The following is a 23,191-nucleotide window of genomic DNA, read 5'->3' on the forward strand; positions in this document are numbered from 1 at the left end:
CACTGATACAGAATCAAGTTCTTCATAATTTTTTGTTAAAATTCAAACCTATTAACATATATACACTTCTTTCAGTTAAAATGCAATACTTGAAACAATACAAAAACTACAATAAAAGTGAGGAAAGAATATCTTCATGTACGTTTCCTATAACCTGTTTTTAAGATTTGGAAACCATTTTAAGCTATAGTAGACTGCTCTACTACTGGAAATGTTTTGTTAAAAAATGAAACATGAATTCCAACTAACACTGAAACACTGCGTATGGTGTAAGACTTTAGATACAATACTTAACTGCGAGTGAGATCAGTTATCACCCACGTTTACAAAGAGAAAACCAAAAGGAATTATTCATGCATATCAGAAACACACAGCTTTAGGTGAAGGGTGGTCACGAAACGAAGATTATAACATTTCTCAACAGACCCTTTCCAGCTCAAGTAGGTAACAAAAACCTTCGTGTTTGTTCACGTTATATTCGTGGTTAGGATGAATAATGTGGACAACCATTCTGATGTTGAGTGTTTTCTGCAGAACACCACGTTAGTTTTGTTTTTCAATGGCAGTATTATCCATGGTACCCTGTTTTAGCTTTATGGTGGCAAAGAAGGACACATCTTGATCTCTGTCAGATTGCAGGGCCAGAATGGTCTCTTCGGCAGCTTCTAGATGAGGATTGCCAACACTTTTAAAATAAGCTAGAATAAGGGAAGAAAAAGACAATTTTAATCAAAGTCAAACAAATAAATTCTAGGGCTTAAGTAGTGCAGAAACACATCTGAGGGAGCTCATCCAATTTACAGGCTGCTTCGAGAAGCTGAAGCAAGCTAAGCAAGCTGACAGAGAAAGATGCTGCTGCTTACTCATTTGTGAGGTACCGAAGTATTTCTACGATAAACTCTTCTTGCTGAGCCCTAAATAGAAACGTATCAAAAAGTAAAAGCAAACTCAAGAAGCTGCCACTGTACCATGTTTTCAAAAACATTATCCATGCTTTATTCTGAAAAAGGAGATTTCTGTGCATCATCTTTTGATTAACTGGAATCAGCTGATTTGTTTTGGTTTTCAGGAACTGTAACACAGGGAATTGCAGCAGCACACGGAACTACATTCTTTCCCAGTACAACCACTACCTTAAGACTAAAAGGGCAAAGCAAAGCAAACCATTTCAAAAAAAGACGCAACGCTTCATCTGGAGGACCCCAAGGTCGACTATTCCTTAACAGAAAGGTGTGAAACGGATGAAGATAACCCAGTGTGATGTTCAAACCGGACCTGCCCCGGGTCTCGGGGACAGCGGAGCGGCCCACGCGCAGCGGCACCCCGCGACACGGCGTGGCCGCCCCCCAGCGGCGGCACGCGGCAGCCGCCGGTCACCGCCGGCCCCACAGGGCCGGTGATGGGCGCTCCGGGATGGAAAAGCCCCCACGCTGTGTCTGCCTGAAACTGCGCTCGAACGCAGCATCCCAAGGCATAACGACGTGTCATTCTGGTTCCAGTACAACCAGAACCAAGCACCCTTTCACCAGCCAAGCCCATGCACCAAGAGCGGCGCCGGCAGAGGCCCGGCAGCGTTCAGGAGACGTTACACCGGACATAGTTAACCACCACACCTTTCTCCAGCAGCGTCTGCCGCAGCGCCTTGGCCAGTAGAACCCTGACGTTTGGCACGGGATCCGAAGCCAGACTTAAAAGACTGGGGAGTAAGTGTTCAACAAACTGGTCGACAGGCATACATTCTTCTTCTACTACGGCCTACAGGATAAACACAGGATAGGAGAAAGCAAGATTTAGGTTAAAAATACACTATTCACCATCTTTTTCCATCTTATCCTTAATTTAGCCTACTAAAAAAAAATATCATTGTTTAACTCTAAACAAATACACCCTATGCTGGTGAAATAAGTACAACCTTTGAAATACTGTTGTGGAAACACATCTTAACATTCTGACGTTCAGATGAAGATGACCCAACAAGAATAGGTAAGTTTTTCAACTGTATTTTAGGAAATACTGCTCTCCTGCCTCTCATCATCCTCTTGTCTTTCAGCATTCAACCCTTGCTCCTCATCGCTAGTGAAGTAATTGGGGGTGGTGGTGTAGGTAAGTGAGAATAAAAAAGGCAATAGTTCCTGGCATCTAGCACCTACTGGTAGCTTGAAGAGCTCTTGTGAACCTTTATCCTAGCATGCCAAAATATTACAAAACACATCTCAGTTTAGGACTTAATTCTTGACTTTATTACCGGGAGATCAAAAAGCACCAGTCTGCTACTTCAGCTGGGGGCACAGAAGAAAAAAGGACCACAGCTTCAACACTGGATAGCCTTATGCTACTACTGAGACCAGACCAACTCTGCCACTGTCTTTTGTCAGCCCACAGAATCACAGAACCCAAAGAATGACAAAAAAATTACTGAGTCCAAATTTCAGTTTTGCCCACATTGCCGAAAAGCTTTGACTGGCTCCAAATTAAAAACGTACACACGGAAACAGAGAGAGAACATTCCAACCTGACAAATGAAGGCAAAAGCTTGTCTTCCAACCCACTTGGAGCAGTGACGGAACTGCACTACGAGCTCATTAATGAAATTTAAGCCCAGCGCGTTTGCATTGTTTGTGTAGAACTTCTGGAGTATTGCTACAACCTGCGAAGCAAAGGCAGGGGGAAGGGGAAAAGGAGGGGGAAAAAAGAGGAGATGATATTTGACCTGTAACTATTATAAAGTTCAAAAAGCATCATTTATTTGAATTCTACAAAGGGATGCCAAAACCTGTATTTAGTGTCATCAGCTATGCTTGCAGAATTTCATAAATTACTGTGCTCTGAAGAAAAAGCATAAGCTTTTAAAAAAAGCTGTTTGTTCAGGTGAAACAAAAAACACTAAAAGAAATTAAAACAAGCATTAAAATAATGCCCCCTTCCCTGATGCCATGAAGAAAAAGAAGAAAGAATCTCAGGACATCTAGGGGATGGTGGTATTACCATGAAGTTCATAAAAAAATTAGATCAACTTTGAGGAAAGATAATAAACTTTTTTTTTTTACTCCTAGAACTAGGGGAAGGTCTCCCAAACCTTCTGTATCCTGGTTTTCATCCAGTTAAAAATACATTTATCATTCACATATAACCAACAGAAAAAGATTTTAGTATCTGTGGAAGTCTGCCAATTCAAAATATTTTATAAAATTTTCATTTCACTTTTTTCCATATTGTTTCCACATTTGTCAAAACACATTCTGTATTCACCCTACTTGTCTGAAAGAAAGCAAAGTGATTTCAGGTGTTCCTCTGAAGGATTATTTTCCTCCTCTCCTGCCAGGAAGTGAATTAAATCCCCTACCAGTTTGAAGGAGATCCACCGAACTTCTGAAACTTTATCGGAGCAGAGAGTTAGTGCAATATGCCTTAAGTAGTCATAGACATCATTGGGATTGTAGAGTTCCAGTATCAGGATCAGCTGCCTGAAACACAAAGAAGGTGATTAACTCCAGCAAGTGCAACATTAACCTGTTTCCATGATACCATCAGTTCAACACAGGGAAGGCACATTTGGAGCCTGGAAAATACCATGCTTATTACAAAGCAGTCAGTTTGTTCTCTTTACTTTATAAAGCACGTACACATATTAAAGAGGTACATGCTTTACTCCATCAAGGAGTCCAAGAGAAACTTTTATCCAAACTAGATGTACCAACAAATCAAAATTATCCCAAATAATAAAAAAGCTACCAACAGAAGTACAATAAGAAGTTTCTTTGCAACTTCAGGCCAATATCTGGCACATTCTTAAAAAGTAAAACCAAAAGATACAAACCATTTTCTGAAATGTAGATTTCTACACCGAAGTGTTATCTCAGATCTGCACAGAACTCTTTCTAGCCACAGCACTGCGAGTAGGTTACCAGCAGCCGTGCACAACCAACCACAAGCAACAGCTCTCCACTAGGTGTCAGGGAACTGCTGCACAACACACTTGCACCAGCACGAGGTTTAGCTGCTTGTGCCAAACTACAAAGGCAGAGTAAATCCTCAACAGCCCAAACAAAGCGGTGAGATAAACATGAAGGTCAGATTTCAGCTGCAAACTGTGCCTACAAACATTCTTTGGGTGCTTCAAACATCAACCAGGCTTGTAGAAAAAGAACTGTGGCATGTTTCTCTATCTCCATTACACACCCAGTCATATGGAAATACCGAATGAAAAAAGTAAGTTTTTAAGAACTGTTGTTTCTTTCATACACATTAGAACACTTTGTACATACATGTCATTGATTTCTACAGGGCAGTCTAGAATTAAATAAAATCTGAAACCTCACCTGAATAGTATCTATCAGATTGTTATACTTCCTAAGCTGCAAGCATACCAGATCTCCATTTTGGTATCATCAGACATTTAAGTTTCAGTCATACTCTATTACAACACAACTTGCCGACCACCTCCCTCCCAAAAAAACACAACCCACAATAACAAAAAACCAACCCCAACAGCCATTGGCTTTTAAGTTCAGTTCCTTAATAAAGAATGCTTGTAATGTTTTAGCTCCTAATTATATTCAGAAGTTAGCCCATCCTAATTATCTATGTCCAAGTTAGTAACATAGATGAAAAATCAGAAATTAACAGTTACATACTCTGCCAGCTCGTAACGAAACCTCCAGTTCCTCGTGTTATCAGTCACCACAAATTCTTGAAGTTGGTAAAGATACTCTCGCCTTTTGTCTGCATGAAGCAACTAAAGGAAAACCATTACTAGTATAAAACCAATAAAATTCCTTACTTGCAGTTCTCTGGTGCAGTACTCTATTCACACCTATGTGCGTTTTCCTACTTGAGAGCAAGTGATCATTCACAAGATGCTTCCTAAAAATTGCACACAACCGGCTGAGTGCCTGGACACACAAGACTGACATCAGAAAAGTACATTAAGTCATTGCTTCTGCAAGGATACCCATCAAGCACCACCTCTGGGCATAAGACTCAGCAACCAAAAACTAAGGATTTGTGTTTATTATGTAGCAGTACACCAAGATCTGTTCTCTTCCCTCCCAGTCCCAAACACAAAGTGCTAATCCTAATGGTCAGCTTTCTAGCTGGACTGGACAAAATGCTAATTCCTCTACAACAGCTAGGAGCATTTACAACCACATTTACAAAGGGTTTTCAGTTTTGATATTTCCTTGGGATCTGAGACAGAATAGAAGTGAGGGATCTTAAAAAATGCAATGGACACAGAAAATGGTAGTATTGTCCAAAACTAAGCATGTAATTAGATATTGATACCTGCGCATCGCATTAAAAAACTCTTAATATAATGGAGTCAGAAAAAATTTTATCATGAGAAATTAAGTTACACTTTCCTACCTTTAGAAAGTCATACAGATGTTTAAGGACACCAATACGCACTTCATCCAGATCTTTCAAAAATCCATTGAAAATTGGCACTAGGTCAGCAGCTGTTAGCTGATCCCCCAGAATAACTGCCAGTTCATGTATGGAGAAAGCTAGCGTCCGGCGCACCTTCCACTGCAACCAGTTTAAGAAGTGAACTAGATTAGGCACCATAACCAAAATAAAGATTTGAACTACACCTATGTGAGGATTGAGAAAGCAGAATACAAAGGCCTAGTTACACAGCAGTAGAAAATGTTAATCATATTTAGGAAGACTGATTTAAATCTGGAATTTTACATTTTTAGTGCACATTTAATCCCTTATAAGAAACTATACGATGTTATAACTTCAGTGCAACAAACTGAACAGAAAAGCTACTCAACGTTCTGATTAATCATTTTTTTACTTTTTTTTTTTTACTTTAAAAAGGTAAAAAAACCTTTTTTTACCTGCACATCTGAGGCCAGCGTCTCATAGGTATCTTTCAGGCAGTGCCAGTTCTGCCTGCCCAGTGTCAAGGCCACCCCAGGAAGACTATACGCACAGTGTTTGGCAATTTCGGTATCGACAGTCTGCGCTCGAGCCGGGTCGGTCATTGACAAGTACTGGTCTAGTAAAGGCTGAGGTATGATGTCCTGTAGATAGAGACAGTACATCAGCAACAAACACTTTAAGATCAGAAATAAAATAAACCTGTTGTGCTACAGTATTCTCTTCCTACCAACCAGCTGGCAGCAAAACACAGCCAGTGGCAAGATGCCCCTTTTGTGAGTACCTTTACCAAGTGTAAATGACCCCTACAGTTACGTGTCCTCTCATCAGATAGAGCAGCTAGCAAGGAACAGTAATACTTTATCAACATGTTGCGTCAAAACAAACTGAAAATTTCTTCTTTGCTGAAGACAAACAGTAAATCCAGTGACAAAACAGCACAGTCTATGCCTACTTTGGTTGCATACATCACCTCTAAGACACTAAAAAGGCAACGGAATTTTTCTAGCTTTCCGATTTAAACCAGGGCTCTCCTCAAATGCCTAGAGCATTTCTTCACATTCTGCAACTGATCAATTGCAAAAGCTATCGCTGTGTTGAGATGAACTGTATCCAGTAGTCCACTATAGCAGTTATTTTTTATTTTAAATTACCTGCAATTTTGACTTGTCATCTTCAAATGGTGGATTATTTTCTTGCTCGCTCTTTAAAAATACACTGGTTCCCCTGCGCTGTTCCTCTGACTCCTGCAAAAGGACATACTAGCTAGTGAGATGAATTAGACTTACTGCTGTTTGGGATATTTCAAAGCATCACACTATAGAACAACACAATTCAGATACAAAATAGCCTTTCATAGACAAAGCCTTGTACAGGCAAAGTCCTACTTGGCGTGTACAAGTGCAAAAACCAACAGAGTTGTACACTAAGGCAAGCACTATTAAGACCATAGCAGTGACAGAGGGAACTGTAGTTAGATTTACTTCTAAAAAAAGCAATCTAATTTAACAAAATAAACTCCACATTCACAGATTTTGAACAGTTATTTTCACTATACTCTTACATAGTTTTTATTCCTGACATGAATTTAAATTATATTAAACAAGATAGCTTAGCAGTTGCTCCAAGTCAGTCAATACCATGATAAAAGCTTTACTTATTTTAAAACATTACAACCAAGGAACAGTAACCAGGAACTGTGTATGTGTCACCACCTGATTCAGCCTCCTGTCTGGAGATAAAACACTAATTTTAGATTCATTACAGGAAGAGGTGAAACCATACTTGGTACATTTCATCTGAAAAAAACTACAAGACTAATGCAAAACTAACTCTCATCACATAGTTCCTGTGCAAACAGAAATAATAGCCCTCAATAGCTTTTCTTTTTCTCTTTTAATTAAAAAAAAAGCAGTATATGATAGTTACGGTGTAGCAATGTTGAAAGGCTTTAGATCAGCAGCAGCACAAGAGTACTTCAGCTCGCAGGAGTTCATTTCAGACATGGAGCACAAGGCATACTTACTGTGCTTTTCAGCATACTGGTGGTAGACTGGTCACAGACACCATCCTGGGAGGCAGGGGATGAAAGAGTGACTTCCTCCCTCTGGTTGCAGGTAGCATCTGAAACAGCTGTTTCATATGAAATAGTTTTGTTCTGAAGCTTGCCACTGCTTTCTTCCATTTTTTTGGTCTCATAGTCACCAACAGAATCAAACTGAGCAGCTCTGAGAGCAGCAGACAACACTTGGACCTGAGCTGTACAAAGCAAAAGATGACTATTTAGTTTCCCTTCTGCACTTAAAAGCATTAAACTTGCCATCAGTTAATCTGAAAAGACAAAAAGAGGCCCAGTCTGAGCTGCACAGAAATGGTATATTAGCAAAACATTTGTTTTTTGAAAGGAAAGGCCCATTACTCTTCCAAAAAAACATCACAAATTAAGAGCAATGATTTAGATCTATTAACCTTTGCAGCAGAAGCATTCTACCAATTTCTACTACTGAAAGATATTTCTAATAATCCCCTGTAATGGGGTATCACAGCATACTGGCTCCACTCCCATTCTTCATCCTGTCAAACATTTTAACACAAATTCCTTGGCTACATTCTTTAATTGATTCAACTGCTTGGAAAAGATATCAATGTGCATTTAAAACATTTCTGAGAAAAACTTTATCCAGAGGAGAGAATTAGTCAAACCATCTCTGAACCACTTTGCAGAAGCAGACAGAAAACAAAAGATCGGCTTTACCACAGTCTCACCAACAAGATGAGGACAAACTATTCACACACGATGCTGCATTGCTGCTAGGAACATGACGGTACTAAGAGTCTGGAGCACAGAAACTCGGAGGTAGTTACAACTGCGCAAGCCTACGGCAAGCACAGCCTTAAGAGGAAACATGAGAGCATACTTGAAGGGTGAAGAATACTAGAATACTTTGGAAATAAGTGAACAGACAGCTTAAAGGCAGAAGAATGGATTACAGGCATATTTACAAGTCTTTTCGCAGTTAGAGCAGGATGAAAACAGAAACTAACATCCATGTCTCCTGCTAAGAAAGGAAGTAAGACTGTTCTGCCAAAGTCATAATAAAAAGGGAGAGGGTGGGATGTGGAAATCTTGTTTTCTCCCATGCCTTTCCACACACCTCACAGTATAGCTGTCAAGCTAATATCTCTCCATTTGCCTCAGTGCTCCATATTTTCTTTTTGATTTACTCTCTGCCTTCTCTTTCTGAAACTCATTTATACTTTTTTCTTCTTTCATTTGTTCATTTCAATTTCCAATTTTTAATTTACTGCTTAAAATTTTACTTTTTTCACCTCTTCCTCTTAAATCTTTCCTTCTCTTTGTGATCCTTTGCCTCTCAAAGGTGAAGAATTTTTTGTTTTCCTGGTACCTTTCCGAATGGCCATGGGGAGCCATCTAAATATGCCACGCTGTCAGTTGGCTCACTGCTCACTACGACTACAGCAAGGAATCCAAATGATGCTGCAGTTCCTGCAGACACCACTTACCATACAGAGAAGGGATGAATAAACAGGCAGAAGAAAATCTAATTCACTAGAGCACTCAAGAGACTTAGTGGAACAATGAACTGAGCTGACTATGGATGACAGGCTTGTCAAGAGGGATTTGGACCAGAAAATGCATATGCATCCCACTATCAGGCTATCATCACTTCAGAATGTTCATCAATGGGCTTGGATGGGGAGGCTAAGGACAGATGCATGACTCAACCAAATATTAGATGAATTCAGCTTACAACAAGTAGCTCTGTCCCTAAAACCACAGTACTTAAAGACAGTTCTAACAAATTTCCACAAGCTCTATTCCCTTTTGTAGTTGGATCCAATCTATTTCTCACGCTAACAGGAGTTAGGAACACTTCTCCAACTGTTCTAGAAATAACTCAGGTCTTGTGAAAAAAGCTGTTGCATAACTTACTACTCAAGGAATTCTCATCACCTTACGAATACGAAGCCAATTAGAAGGCAGTCAAGGGTTTTGTGTAAAGGCCAGGAGATACCTGCTCAGAGAAAATAAGATTTTACTGTTACGGAGTCTCACCTTGAACATCTGGATCATCTAGGTGCTCCTGTAAGCTTTCTAGGACTTTTTTTATTTCACTACTAGCAACACAGTTACTACACGGCACAGAGCAGCTATCTTTGTGCTTTTCAGTTTTGAGCTGAAGCAACTCCAGATCCTGACTTATATCAGGCAGAGGAGGGCGCCAGTACAGAAAAGTATTAAACACGTCCTCAGCAGACCATAGCCTTGAGTTCGTTCCAGGAAAACCGCTGTCCTTAGTGACTTCCATGACATCAGCAGCAACCTTGTCACCCTGAGACAATCGAGACACATCTTCTCCAGGACTGGTACAATTATCTGAACTTTCTTCACGTGTATCTTTATTTAACTTCTCAACTGGGAGCTTTGTATTAACTTCAGCTGAAGTCTCCTCAGTCGATGATTCTGGTTTGATTTCCATTGGTTGTTCTGAACTGGTAACAGACACACACAGTTATCCAAATAAAATTTAAAGTACTCTGTAACAATACTTTTCAGTGAAATACTTCATAAAAGACAGCATCAACTACAGAAGCTTATTTTCTCTGCAGAAAGACAGAATTTATGTTACTGCTATACTTCATTCAGTTTTCCCTTTACTCTCCTGGGAATCATAATTTGGAAGCCACCCAAGTGAATTTTTCAATACTGTGGCTACACTAAATACACATGCATGACCTCATTCTTCATACTTTTTCTGGAACTATATTCTCAAGTCGACATTTTTATCCCTGAAGAGCGAGTATAAAATTATCTTCTTTCTTCCCCCTTCCACTACATCTCCACACCTTTCCCCTGATTTTACCTGGTGAATGTAGCATTTGTACTGGAGGACATTAATGTTATACTGTTGCTTGGCTGACAGGAATTGGAATTCACGTCTTGTGTTGGTGGTCTGATACTCAGTGTCCCATCTTCTCGAATATAAAGACCAGCACTAGAAGGGTTTGCAAAAGTAGAAATAAACGGGCCAAGAGACTGAAAAGCAGCCTGACGAACCTGTGATAGCATACAGATAACAGTCAGGATTCATGCAACTCCCACAGAGTTAATGCTGAAAAATAAAAATTTGGTTCCATTTTTTAGTAAGAACCAATTGATTCTTACTGTAACAGCTTCATTTAATATCAAATATAACCAATTATCAATTACCAAGTAAGTGACACTTAAGCAAAGGGTGTTAGAATATTAAGCATGCATCTACAATCATAGTAAGGAAGTTTTTTGAAAGGCATAAATTTGAAGGACATCACTGCCTACTTCAACTAATATCTTTAACACAAGCAACCTATTCTCAGAAGAGTGTTTAGACTCATAAAAACACCTGTTGATAGAAATTCTAAGTAGTAAGAGAGAGAGGAAAAATAAGATCCTATTTTGTTGGAGCAGATTAGATTTTAGTAGATTACACTCTTATCTCGGCAAACTCAGAGAACTTTTACAGCACATTTCTGACTTGCTCATTATTCGTGTATGACCTGCCTGGGAAGATGTGTCACTTCTAGACCGAGTTACTCACCCATCTGCAAGTGTCACTAATAAGACTGATAAACAGTGGGGACAGTTTGCTTCTGCGAACTTCTGGGGACGTGGTGTAAGACACTGCCATAAAGCATTCAGCACAAGCTTTTCTCATTCCCCAAACACTATCAGAACAGAGTTCAAAGAACTTGGGAATCTGCCAACAATAAGCAAAACCAAGACTAATTAAAGACTAAACAAAAACTTAACTATCATAGTATTTATTTGGAAACTAGAGACAATGACAATTCAACAGAATAAAATAAGCAAACAATAGAAAAAAATGGTGTTAAAAACATATTAATCGAAGAAATTGAAAAAACTGTCTCCCATTTACTTCATTAGGATTTCATGTGTAACTACATGCACTAGAAAAGACTAGAAAGAATTATTAATGGCCTATTTTTCCTGAAATTTTAACTTGACTGATCATTTAGTTCAGAGGAAAGAGTCAGTACTTCTGAAGTGTGTATGTGTATATATGCTGTCGATTACATTTTTGAAAGTGTTTTGCAAAACAAGAACTCTGCATTTCTATTAATTCTTGGTTTTGCTATATAATTGCAACCAAAGCCGTAGCCAAATCCATTTTTAAAAACCCATGCACACAGATTAATTTACAGAGAAGATAATAAAAGAGCTCATTATTGAAACCTTTTGAACTGAGAAATACAAGTCTTGTAAATTGACTGATTTCTACATACCAGTAGTCTTTCTGTGGCTTCTTGCCCAACTGCATTACAAATATCACCAAAATTAGCTGCACAAATCTAGGAAATAAAAAAAGTTACAAATAACATTCTGTCTCTTTCAAGTGCATTAGTTTTATTATCAACTTCACCATGCCTTACTTGTCCCATGTAGCAACTGCACATTAGACTTAAATTTCAGCCATGTAACTACATCCTGTAATACTAACTCATTCCGAACAAAGACTCATTACAGCAAGCTCCTATACGCCACATGCCTTTGAAATGAACAGTAATAGAGGCTTCTGCATGAAGAGCATCATCTACTTAACTGATCACTAACAGGGACAATAAGTCTACTTGAAAGTTTAAACTACTTTGAACAGCAGCTGTCAAAACAAAAGCAGACTAAAACATGATACGAAGGTCAGGACTTCAGTGTACTCACAGAACTATCTTTGCTATGGCTGAGACTGGCTTAAGTACTTTGCTGAAGCAGAGTTTGATCAAGGTCTCAAGTTAGTGCCATTTACAGTATGTTACAAATGCTATCATTAAAGCAAAAGGGACATCCCCTCGTGCTGGAAAAAATTGATTTCAGATTTTGGCAACATCTAAGATAGGTTCTGGTTTTGAAGTAAGATGGTGGAGATCAGGTAACTTGTTTGCATCCCATAAGCAAGCACAGTGGTTTAAAAAAAAAATCTTGTAAGAAACTGTTAAACATGCAAGATCAGTTTTAACTGCTACACCAAAGCTGTTCACCAAGGACCGACTTAGTTCTTTACTAAACTACAGAAACTATAACCATGTCAATACACTAAAACTGCTCTTCCAGACTCTTTTCAAAGTTCATCAGCTAAAGTTACGACTGAATTATTCAGGAAGGCATTTCAACAGCAACGTACAAATTCCTTTTTAAGTGGTTCAGGGTTGAAAACATACCAACCTTTCGGACTTGAAACAATTTCCCATCACTACACAGTTCACAGAAACGAGGAAGCAGTATGTGCTCAACTGTTGTTCTGCTCAACATAGAAGCCATTTTACAGATTATCTAAAAATCAAGAAGGAGATACACATAAGGAAAAGAACATTTTAAAGCTTGTAAGCACAGCCAAATATTCCTGCTAAAAATTACTTCTGAGAGCAAAAAAGTAACCATCAAATAGATTTAACTGCTGTATTATTCGTATTTTCATACACCTATGTGAAACAAATATAGTTTTTTTTTACAAATATTGTACACCACTATGCCTAAACATAACATTTCTGCACATAATTGTGTTTTTTAATCCAGTTAAATAGACTTTTATTAATAAATTGCATTTTCAAGGTGTTTTACAATGTGGCATACACTGATAATTTGTATGGAGAAGACAGACATTCGATTGCATTCACCGGCACACAAGCTTAAGCATGCAAGTAAGCCCCTTAGCTTTAACAGAACTATTCAGATAACTCAAGAACAAGCACAGCCCCCAGCTCTTTATAGGCTCAGACAACAAAATTTGCCATACAACAGGAGAGAAAAAAGAGAGTAAGACAAACTAGCTCTGTATGTGAGCTACTGCACACTTTACAGGAATGATCCTCAGAAATTTTAAGAGTTAACATCGAGCATAATTAAAGAAAGTAACATGCTCACTAATTTAGCTTTCTCTGAGGAACCATCAGTTTCAACTACCACTACAAACCATGTTTCTGCTGTGAAAATCAGGTGCTTTGGATTGTACATTTCCTTTCGGCTCCCACCTTCTGGGATAACTTGCTGTAACTCCTGTATTTGCAACTGTAAAAAGGAAGGGGCTCCCATGCACCTTTCTGCTCAACTGTTCTGCCTGCAGCACCACAAGCACAATGCTTAGACAAGTGTTGTCAGAGTAACAGTACTCATCTTTCTATTTTTATCTTTCCAAAGTTATTGAAACTTTCTACCTCTACAATAACAAGCTTTATTCCTAGGAATGTTTGCCTTTGGAATACAATGCTAAACAAGAATTACAGAAGACACCATTCGACAACTTTCCTACAAATTTTCAAATTCCTAAAAGGCATCTGGTACTTAGATGTCACCCTGGAAAACTGCTTAAGCAACACCCAACTCCCAAACAAGGAAGAGGAAAATCTAGCTGGTAAAACTATTTAACAGGTCAAGTGTCAGATACCCATGCTGAAATGTAATTACACACCAGCACTTTTCTGTGGAGTCGACTGATTTCTTGAAAGTGAACAGGGAATGTCTTTTTCAAAATGCTTAAGAACTAAGATCAGGTCATCATTCATACTTTTACAACATTACTGTGAAACCTGGTAGAGTAAATGTAAAGAAACTGTTGGGGAACATAACAATCTTAACAAGAATTAAAACAAGGCTGTCAAAAACTAACTGCATTTTAACGTTACTTGGTTACCATTTTGACAATCATTTAGCATGCTGAAATATAAAATGGTCTCTTTAAACCTGATCTTTTAAAAAATTCAGAATAAAAATTAAAGACTTTTTGTGTTAAACTATCAAATACATTAATAAAGAAACACAAAAGGTTTGATTGCTTATTTTATTTAATGTCCTGAACCTCATCTTAATTACGGTTATAAATAAAAATGAGTGGTAGTTCTTGTTGATATTCAAGTACACAATACATCACCAATCATCTATAGGAAAAAGCCCCTCATCATTTTGGGAGAGTAACTTCTACTGTGTTTGAAGATCTGATACTTCATATTTTTAAGCATACGATAACATTCTTGTTCCCAACTTCTGTCCTGTATAGCTCAATCTTCAAGAAGCACTATTTCAAAAAGACTCCTCAAGCACTTCATTGCTGCAGGAGCCCAGATTTCTTCATCACACAAAAGGTACAGGACCTAGAGAAAGCTTAGCCAGAGTACCCCTACACTTAGCTAGAGGCATTAATAAATAGTTCTCACTACCACAGTACTCAGAACAACCTTGCTTTCTTCTTGAATGCAGTTAAGATCATTTTTAACCTCTCAATATGGTGCATCAAGTCCTGACCATGTTCAAATTCTTGGAGAACTCCATTGTTTCAATAGTGCTCAACACTACAAATGACTAAGAAACCTACAGATTCAAGGTTTAGCAGTTTAGCACACTTAAGTTTCAACTGTCACAACAGCAGTTTCTCAATTCACAACAGAGCAGCCAACAAACAGAGAAGGAATAAACCAAACTGAAATAGTAATGGTATAGAAAGTTGAAGTTCAATGATTAATGTAAAGCTCTCGGGACACTATGAATGCAAGTATAATTTTTATTTTCTAGTATAAATTTTATTTTCTATTTTTATTTTCATGATTTTATGCTCATGAAAATCTCACACAAAGTTGTTATATTCTAAAGGAGCTTTATAGTAGCACTGCTAAAAGATTGAGAACAAAAGTAACTGAAAAAGAAAAAAGTGAAGATATAAGATTTCTTCCAAATTCACTTACATTCACAGCTTCCACCTTGTACTCATCATCACTGTCAGGAGCAGAGAGATCCAACAGAATTGGACACACCTTATTTTCAATGTCACTCTGAGCAACAAGATCTTGTTCTAACAGTATAAGCAGTGCTTCTTGACCTGCCTTTCTAACCTATTAATATGAACAAATGAAAAAATTACATCACTAAAAACACTTACTGATACAAGAACCACAAAAGGTATGTTTTCAATGAACACACAGGTACATTAAAAAAAAAAAAACAACAAACAAAAAACCAACAAAGCACACCAGAAAAAACTTCACAGTTTAAACAACATAAGGAAATCAAAATAAATACTGACATTCAACACAATCATTAGATGCCCTTTCATCAAATTCTGAGGAAAAGCCAAAAGATGAAGTAGAAGACAGGACTTTAAGTCACAACACCTGTAACAGGCTGTGTCAATATGCTGCTAGGTAAATCCTGCAAGTTTCATTATCTTCTAAGGAAAGTATTTAAAAATAAAAAAATATCTATTTAGACCTCCCTAGCAAAGTGTTCTGAAACCAATAAACACAAAGGACTACATAAAAGCTAGGTATCAATCAACACAGGCTTTTCTATTATCTCTTCCTCATGCCTCAAATTCACTGAACCCCACAGGGTTTTTCAGCAATTTGACTTGAGTAGTCTGTTCTTCCTACCTGATTGTTAACATCTGTGAGGTATCTCACTACTATGGGCATAAGGTATTCAAAAAATGCTGTTGGGAATTTTGGTCGACTTTCTTGCAGAAAAATGGCAATAGGAGGTATCTGTTCCATCAGCTCTGTACGTACAGTTGGTTCTAGTAATAAAAACAAAGAACTACATCAGTAAACATGAAATTAAGATCAAGTACCTTAAGAAGAAAGTAGCTTTTTTTTGTTTAATGTTTCACAACAGAGGAAAATTCAAAGACTCAAAATATAAGAAGTATCACCAGATATTGCCTGTTCTTAAAGGAAAGCTGAACAAAATAGAACAGCCTTACATACGCCCAGGGACTTGGGATCAGTTCCCAAACACATCAGGTAAAATGACAGCATTAGCTAGAAAACCCAATCACCATGAATGTATGCATATGAAGTATTAAAGTGTGCGACTGTTCTGTGCCACATACATAACCAGATGTAACAAACTCCTTGAAAATATTTCTTTGGGCCTTATACTAAGGAAGAGACTTTCATTTATAGACCTACCATACAACATACTTTGAAAACAGAGGAGAAAAATGAATCTCGTTTTCACTGACAGATACTGCTGTTACACAATTTTGTTTCTTTAGTTCACTCATTACCTTCTCAAAAATCAAAAGTTATTGCCATCTATATTGCAACTTATGCAAAATAAGTTACAGAAACAATAATAATAAAAAAACAACAACAAAATAATAACACAAAACACAGAAAAAAACCCCAACAACTTTCTAACCTGCATCTTCAGAGAGCCTGACCACTATTTCCATTACAGTCAGGAAGTCTTCTTCATTATTACTGAAATCTCGAAAGACATCCAAAAGACCTCTGGCAATAATTTGCCTGTGGAATGAACAACATATTAATTGTCTTAATATCCTGCCAACAACATGCAGATGGGATGCAAGGGGAACTTATCAAATTTAAATGGGCACCTGAAAAAAGATCAAGCTCTTCTCTGAGCATTCAGACATATCAGTTATGCAGTTTCTCCACATCCCAACAAAACAAAGATGAAGTTGAAAAATCTTACTCAGATAACCAAGAATGAAAATCTCTTTTTATGGAAATGCTATGGAAGTTATTAATACAGAAATAATATTAGGCACACATGTAGGAGAACAACAACAGAAGTTGTGATACCTTAACATCCACAATGCTATCAGACTCAGGTTAACACCAAGTCTAACTGTTTTACCCTTACCTGTTAAATGTGCTATCACTGAAGGCATATTTTTCTAGACGAGCCAGTGGAGTTAAATTATCCTGTCCAGGAATATCCAAGAATGGTGTTATCCTCATGCTATCACAGTCTGGTCCATAATCTTCAAACCCAACTTGAAAGACAAGAAGAGTAACCAAAAAAAAAAAAAATTAAATTGTATTTGCAGCTTGAGACTTTTAACCAAATATTACCATACCACCTGTTAACATTTGCCCCACCAAGTCTTACAGTCACCTAATTCAGCAACATGCACTTGATTACAAATGACAGGCAAAAAGTAAAACTGTGAAGAGAAGAGGGAATAGGGTAACTTTGCTGCCAAATGCTTTTTTTTAATCCTTCATCCTTAAAACAAAGGCAGTGAAATAACCTGCCTGAAACACAAATTCTCTCCTTTCAGCAATGGATAGATGAATACACATGGAGAAGAGCTTTGGCCAAATAACTAAAAGCAAACCAGGACTGGTTTCATTTATAGCACCAGTTTCCCATGTTTGTAAAATGGGAAGAACAGGAATACCCTCTCCCACTGACACACTTTGAAGATTGAGAAATGTGAATGTAAAGTACTATGTAATCCTTATGTTCAGTATTCTGATTTAATAAAAAAATAAAAATAATAACAGTGCTTCCAAATATGTCATCCCAATTAGTACAAAGCTTTTGCACATCTTAAAGGAAAGTCTGTATTATTTCATAATGCACTTTGAAACTGCCAGTGGGTTCAATTACATGAATACACAATTTCACCATCTCTGATATAACAATTTCTTCAGGATTGAAGGGGCTATACCTTAATCAGGATAATTAAGCTTCAGCTCCACCCTCCTTCTTAATTTACCAGTTTTCTATTACAAACACTCTTCCCTAAAGAATCCCTTAATCTGAGACACAGCACAATGAACTGTGCCTCTAAACTACATCAATACCCATTATAAATCACTTTTTATATTAAAAGATCATCTATTACCAAGAGGTACCAAGCCTCAGCTTTTTTTCCTACAGAAAAGTTCCTATTTCACATATAAAACTGCTTTCCAATTACATAACACAAGCCAAAACATTCTCAGAAATACAGCTCATTTAAAGAGGAGATCATCTGCACATACTTGGAGCAAAACCTTATACTTGGATCATCAGGGAAAGAAATAAAAAGCAGACTGGTTTAAGAAAGCACACAGTCTCCAAGGAACCCAGCTGAATTAAAAGACCAGAGCAATCGTGAATTCTGCAATTCTTGCAGCCAATATGCTCTCACCCACAACTTCAATGGGATTCAAACAGAAGAAAATGGCAGGATTAGACTGAATGTTCCCACGTCAAATGTACACACAGATACTACACAGATACTACAAGTGAATCCACAGCTACATGACCAGAAACACGGGCTAGCTATTCATGGCTTTTGATAATGACTACCTACTGTACTGACAGCCTTATTTCCATTCAACGGGTCATTAATATTTCTAGTGGCTGCTGCTTGTGTCCTTCTATGTTCTGTCAGGTTTGAAACATTCATCTGCACAAGTGTACGGAATTTACACTGCACGGATCTGTCTGGGATTGATCTGTCCACATGCTCTAGGGCTAGCTTTCCCACCAAGCATGGTATCTGAAGAGGTGGCATCCCGTATGTGCTGCTTCAAAAGAAACCTACTGCATCACTGAAAGCTCACAGGAAGTTATACAACGTACGTAGGATTACGGATTTCCTTTCTGAGGTTACAACAAACTCTCCGTATCCAAATCCAAATCTGACTATCCTTATATCTACAAAATTATAATATATATACATAAAAATCCACACATATCAAACACTCTTTCAGTAGCTAATTACTGAGGCTAGCCACCTGTTACACAAAGAAAGCTTTATTATGGCTTTACAAAAAAATAAAAATCAATATACTTGCCATTAATTTTATCTAGTGCCCACTCGCATCTGAATTAAGAAACAGTTTAAAAACAAAGGTTTTCATCAGTTCACTTCAAATATTTCAGAATTCCTACCAATTCAAATGACAATGAAGTAAATCTCAATTCTAAGTTTGACTACAATACTACAACTGAGGTTGAATTTGTATACACCATGAAATGCTTAATTTTACTACTTGGAGCAGTTCTATTATTCATTTAAATTAGCTAAGCACACATCAGTGCTTTTAGAACCAGGGAGAGAACAGAGCAAACTACTTATGCTCAGGATCAAGAGAGTTAAATACCTGAATTTTTTTTCCAGTACACATAAGTAAGGAATAGCCATGGCAGAATCGATTTTGTCTTCTCTAATTTTAATTGTCTTCTTTTGTGCAAAATAAGCCATCATAGGTACATAGAAGTTTCAGAATACACCAGAGTACTAGGAAGTAAACTGCAGAAAAATCATGAACTAGTATTTCTTATCTAATGTTCTTTCATAGGTGAATCAAACATTCTGAATTTTTCCCCTCTAACGATATCAAATAAGCAAGCTTGAAATCTGACCATCTATAAACAAGAATAAACATGACAGTATTCACAGCTGAACTCCAGCTCACTGTGCCTTAGTCTGACCTAGACTCAAAAGCTGCTTAGAGCCTACAACAAATACCTACAGGGTCACAGGATTTACCTCTGCAATTCAACAGCACTACCTAGTACCGCTATCCACTTTTGTCAATACAGAACAGTAAAAACTAGCGCAGAATTCAAGGATTTCATGAGCTCAAGGAGGTCATTTTCTCTCCTGCTATTTGTACAAGGAAAAACAATTTAAAAAATGTTTTCCTTATTGTACAAAGGGCATAATTAAGATAAAATTGGATCGTCTTTCCAGATGATCCAATATCTCACTTCACAAAAAACAAGTTTCAAAATGTACATGATCAATTTAGGTAGATTTTACGACAGCTTTTCCCCAAATTCAAAGGAATCCCCCAGTCTCTCCATTTGTTTCAATGGAATTGATCTTCAATGTGCATAACGTTATTTCATCAATTTAGTTAAGAAAGTAAAAATCCAGTTCCAGTTATTTATTTCACTGAGAATTTCTTAAAACGCATCATGAACTCTTTGCTAGACCAGTCACTGGATTAGCACAACAATTTCTCAGTCTAGATGAGACATTTGAACTCCATTATAACACAAATACAAGGTAACTTTCAATGCCATAATTCTAACTGCATCATCAAATTAATGAACTTAATCAAACGATATTTTTAAATCATAAAAAAAATATTTCAATAATGCTCTAAAATGCACATCCCTTTATTTACATGCTCATCCAGAAACTGATCATTTCTTCTACACAAATCTTAAATGACTCATATAAAAAGCTTATTAATTACTGCTTATGGCAAAACTTTATCTGAACTTTTTTATTGACTTCATGACTCAAACCAGAGTTTTGCCTACAAGTATCAAACTTCTTAATCAACTTACCAGACAAATCCATTACTCACGGTCTCAACAGCCAAAGACTGAATACTAATAGAGAACCAACACCGAACTCTAGTGATGGTCACTCCTGGTTCATGGCCAAGACCCTTAACAGACCACTACAGTAAATTCCTATTTATTTCTGCTGCTTGCACTTTACACACCCAGCAAACCAAACTCAAATCACACACTAGTTTTGGGTTTTTTCCTTAGTACAGAGAGGAGAAAATTGGAAAGGGAACTGGGAGCAATTTAGAAAGACTCAATCAATTCAAATAGCTACGCATTCATTAGCACTATTGGGGGTTTGTTTGGGTTTTTGTTTTGGTTTTTAAAATTTGGGCAGAGAGATATTTTCAACTCTTAAATAAGGTACTGCAGCAACAACTGTTGCAGATCTTCTGCTAGAGGAACTCACTGCAAAACAGTCTTTAAATCATCAGAAGCACATTGAAATGTATCAGCTAATTTTTTCTCTCTTAAATCCTGTTAGACGCATACATGGTCTTTGTCATCTAAGGTAATGACTTCTTGCAAACTTCTTATGTTTACTTACTGCAACAAGCAATAACCTTTAGAACCTCTTTTTAAGCAACTTTTTACAGTGTCATCAAAATTTTAAATCCTTACATATTAAATACACGTATCACAAGTACTAACCTTCACACTTATTGCATTTTTTTAGATTTCCAGCTTTTCAAATAGATAACTATTTGAAGTATTAAGGAAGACATATGCTTTTTAATTAGTTTTACATTCATCCTTTAAAACCCACAGTTGTAATTTATCTCTATAAGAGAAACATTAAAAGATATTTTGCAATACACAAAAACACAAACACGAAACAAAACAAGAACTCCTACATACACAAATAATCTTACCATTTAGACATCACTTACATTGCAAAAAATCCCAAACTTTTTATTTCTAAAACTTAATCAAAATAGAAACGGCACAGCTTTTTTTTTTTTGCTACCTACTAGTGAAATGCAGAAACCTCAAAGGCTGAAAGCAACAACACCTAAAAGCAGCAACTAAAAAAATTCCAGAGGCAATGCCCCCGCCCATCTTTCCAAAGGAATACTTCAGATCTCACTTGTATTCTAACATTTCCCCTGGTGTTCTTGAAGACCACTTTCTTCCTAAATTAGCCTATTTATGCTCGATTGGGGGGTGGTGGTGGGAATCTGTCACACGTTTTCAAGTACTATTAAACAATAATGGTTTTGTGGTGAACAAAGAGTCGCTCACAAGCAGCAAATTGCATCAGTTTTCATTTTTTTAATAGAAAAAATACAAAGTCAATCCAGCATCCAACGCACCAACGAAACCGCCCCACATACACACCTGCTTTATAAAGCAATACAAGTGCACGTAACTATGGGACAAAGCTTTATCTCCTTCAGTAACACCTTACCACGCTGCCTAACAGGCGCTGAGCTCTAATCCTGTAACACAACCCTAGACTACACCGGCTTGAGGCGGAGCTGTTGCCTGGTCTAAGACCTACGACACGATACTTCACCGAAAACCACGGGCTTCTGTCAGCCAACCGGAGCACATCCAGCGGCAGTTTTTCCTTTATTCCCACTCCCGAGATGCGCGCACAGCAGCGCAGCAATGACCGGCTCAGCGCCTGGGATGCAGGAACAGCAAAACACGCAGCGTCCTTCGCAGCCTCTACAGCGTTTAAAAGTCTCACCCGTTCGAGCTACCGCAGCTGGGAAATCCCTCGGCTACTCCAGGCTTCTTTCCACGGACAACAACAACGGGGCTAATCCCCTAAACCACCACCGGCTGGACCCGTTGTCCTTTCCCAGAGATTCATCGTGGGCCATTGTTGGAGGTGCTGTTTACACCGCATCCAGCAGTTCGGCGGCCATTTGAAGCAGCGAAGATGGTCTCTCGGAAGGCCGGATTCCAGCCACCGCCCCAGGCCTGCCTCCCAACCATGGGTCCTCCTTCCCCGGCGGAACGGCGGCTGCCCCCCAAAACCCCGCTTCCGGAGACCGCCCGTCCTTCCACAGCTCGGTCCGTCAGCCGCCACTTAAGGGCTGGTGAAAGGCGCCAGGTGAGGCGAGGGCTGCAGCTAAGGGAGGCAGCCAGCCCGCTTCCCCTGTCAGCGCCGCGCTCCTGCAGACACACACGCTCTGAACTCGTGAGCCCCAACGCCCTGTAAGCCTTCACCGACCCGTGCTGCCAGCCTCAAAATCCTGCCTCCACCCTAACCTGGATAAAAGCGCGGAGAGGAAAAGAGGGTGACAGAAAGACCCCGGGGTGGGAGAGCAGGGGAGGGCCTAAACAGGGAGCAGAAAAATAAAAAAACAGTTACTCACAATCATCTAAGTCATCCTGCAAATCCACAAAATACAAAGGGATCCCTACAAACAAAAAAAGAAGAGATACCGAGGGGTTGGTTTCAGAGGGCTACAGCGAAGACGGCAGCAGCCCCAGGCGAGCCGCCCCCCACCCGCCCGCCAACCCCACTCACCGGCCATGTTGGAATGGACATGGGGGAGGAGGAGAAGGGGAGCGGGAGGGCAAAGGGAGGAGCCGCCGGTACTTCCTGCCCCAGGATCAGCCCCTGCACAGCCCAAACGCCGCCGCTTTAATAAACAGCCGCTGCCGGGGGGGCGAATCGCCCCTCAGCGCTCGCCGTCGCCTCCGGAGAGGGAAGAAAAGCGGCGGCGGGTAGGGGGT

At 38.6% G+C, this 23,191-nt stretch overlaps 1 protein-coding gene across 1 annotated transcript; it reads right to left on the minus strand.

Annotated features, from left to right (window-relative positions):
- Positions 1 to 499: 499 nt before the first annotated feature.
- Positions 500 to 23,143, minus strand: LOC104373044 (serine/threonine-protein phosphatase 4 regulatory subunit 1). Its single transcript, XM_086622972.1, has 20 exons — positions 22,983 to 23,143; positions 22,828 to 22,872; positions 17,057 to 17,189; positions 16,589 to 16,695; positions 15,820 to 15,962; positions 15,136 to 15,282; positions 12,626 to 12,733; positions 11,692 to 11,757; positions 10,986 to 11,144; positions 10,272 to 10,465; positions 9,464 to 9,900; positions 7,412 to 7,644; positions 6,540 to 6,632; positions 5,844 to 6,029; positions 5,365 to 5,526; positions 4,635 to 4,735; positions 3,344 to 3,464; positions 2,513 to 2,647; positions 1,614 to 1,755; positions 500 to 698 (listed from the first exon to the last, which is right to left on the minus strand). The coding sequence occupies exons 1-20, from the start codon at positions 22,987 to 22,989 to the stop codon at positions 544 to 546; spliced, it is 2,874 nt and encodes a 957-aa protein (XP_086479098.1). The 5' UTR covers positions 22,990 to 23,143; the 3' UTR covers positions 500 to 543.
- Positions 23,144 to 23,191: the final 48 nt, after the last annotated feature.

The sequence above is a fragment of the Tauraco erythrolophus genome, chromosome 18 (genome assembly GCF_009769465.1).
Source record: "Tauraco erythrolophus isolate bTauEry1 chromosome 18, bTauEry1.pri, whole genome shotgun sequence".
Classification (NCBI taxonomy): domain Eukaryota; kingdom Metazoa; phylum Chordata; class Aves; order Musophagiformes; family Musophagidae; genus Tauraco; species Tauraco erythrolophus.

What these genes read in the sequence shown, in the direction of transcription:
- LOC104373044 (XM_086622972.1), bottom strand. An exon ending in CCAGTATGCTGAAAAGCACA is followed by an intron (nt 6,633 to 7,411) that starts GTAAGTATGCCT and finishes GTCCTTTTGCAG; the next exon opens with GAGTCAGAGGAACAGCGCAG. An exon ending in GGTGGATCTCCTTCAAACTG is followed by an intron (nt 2,648 to 3,343) that starts GTAGGGGATTTA and finishes TTTGCTTCGCAG; the next exon opens with GTTGTAGCAATACTCCAGAA.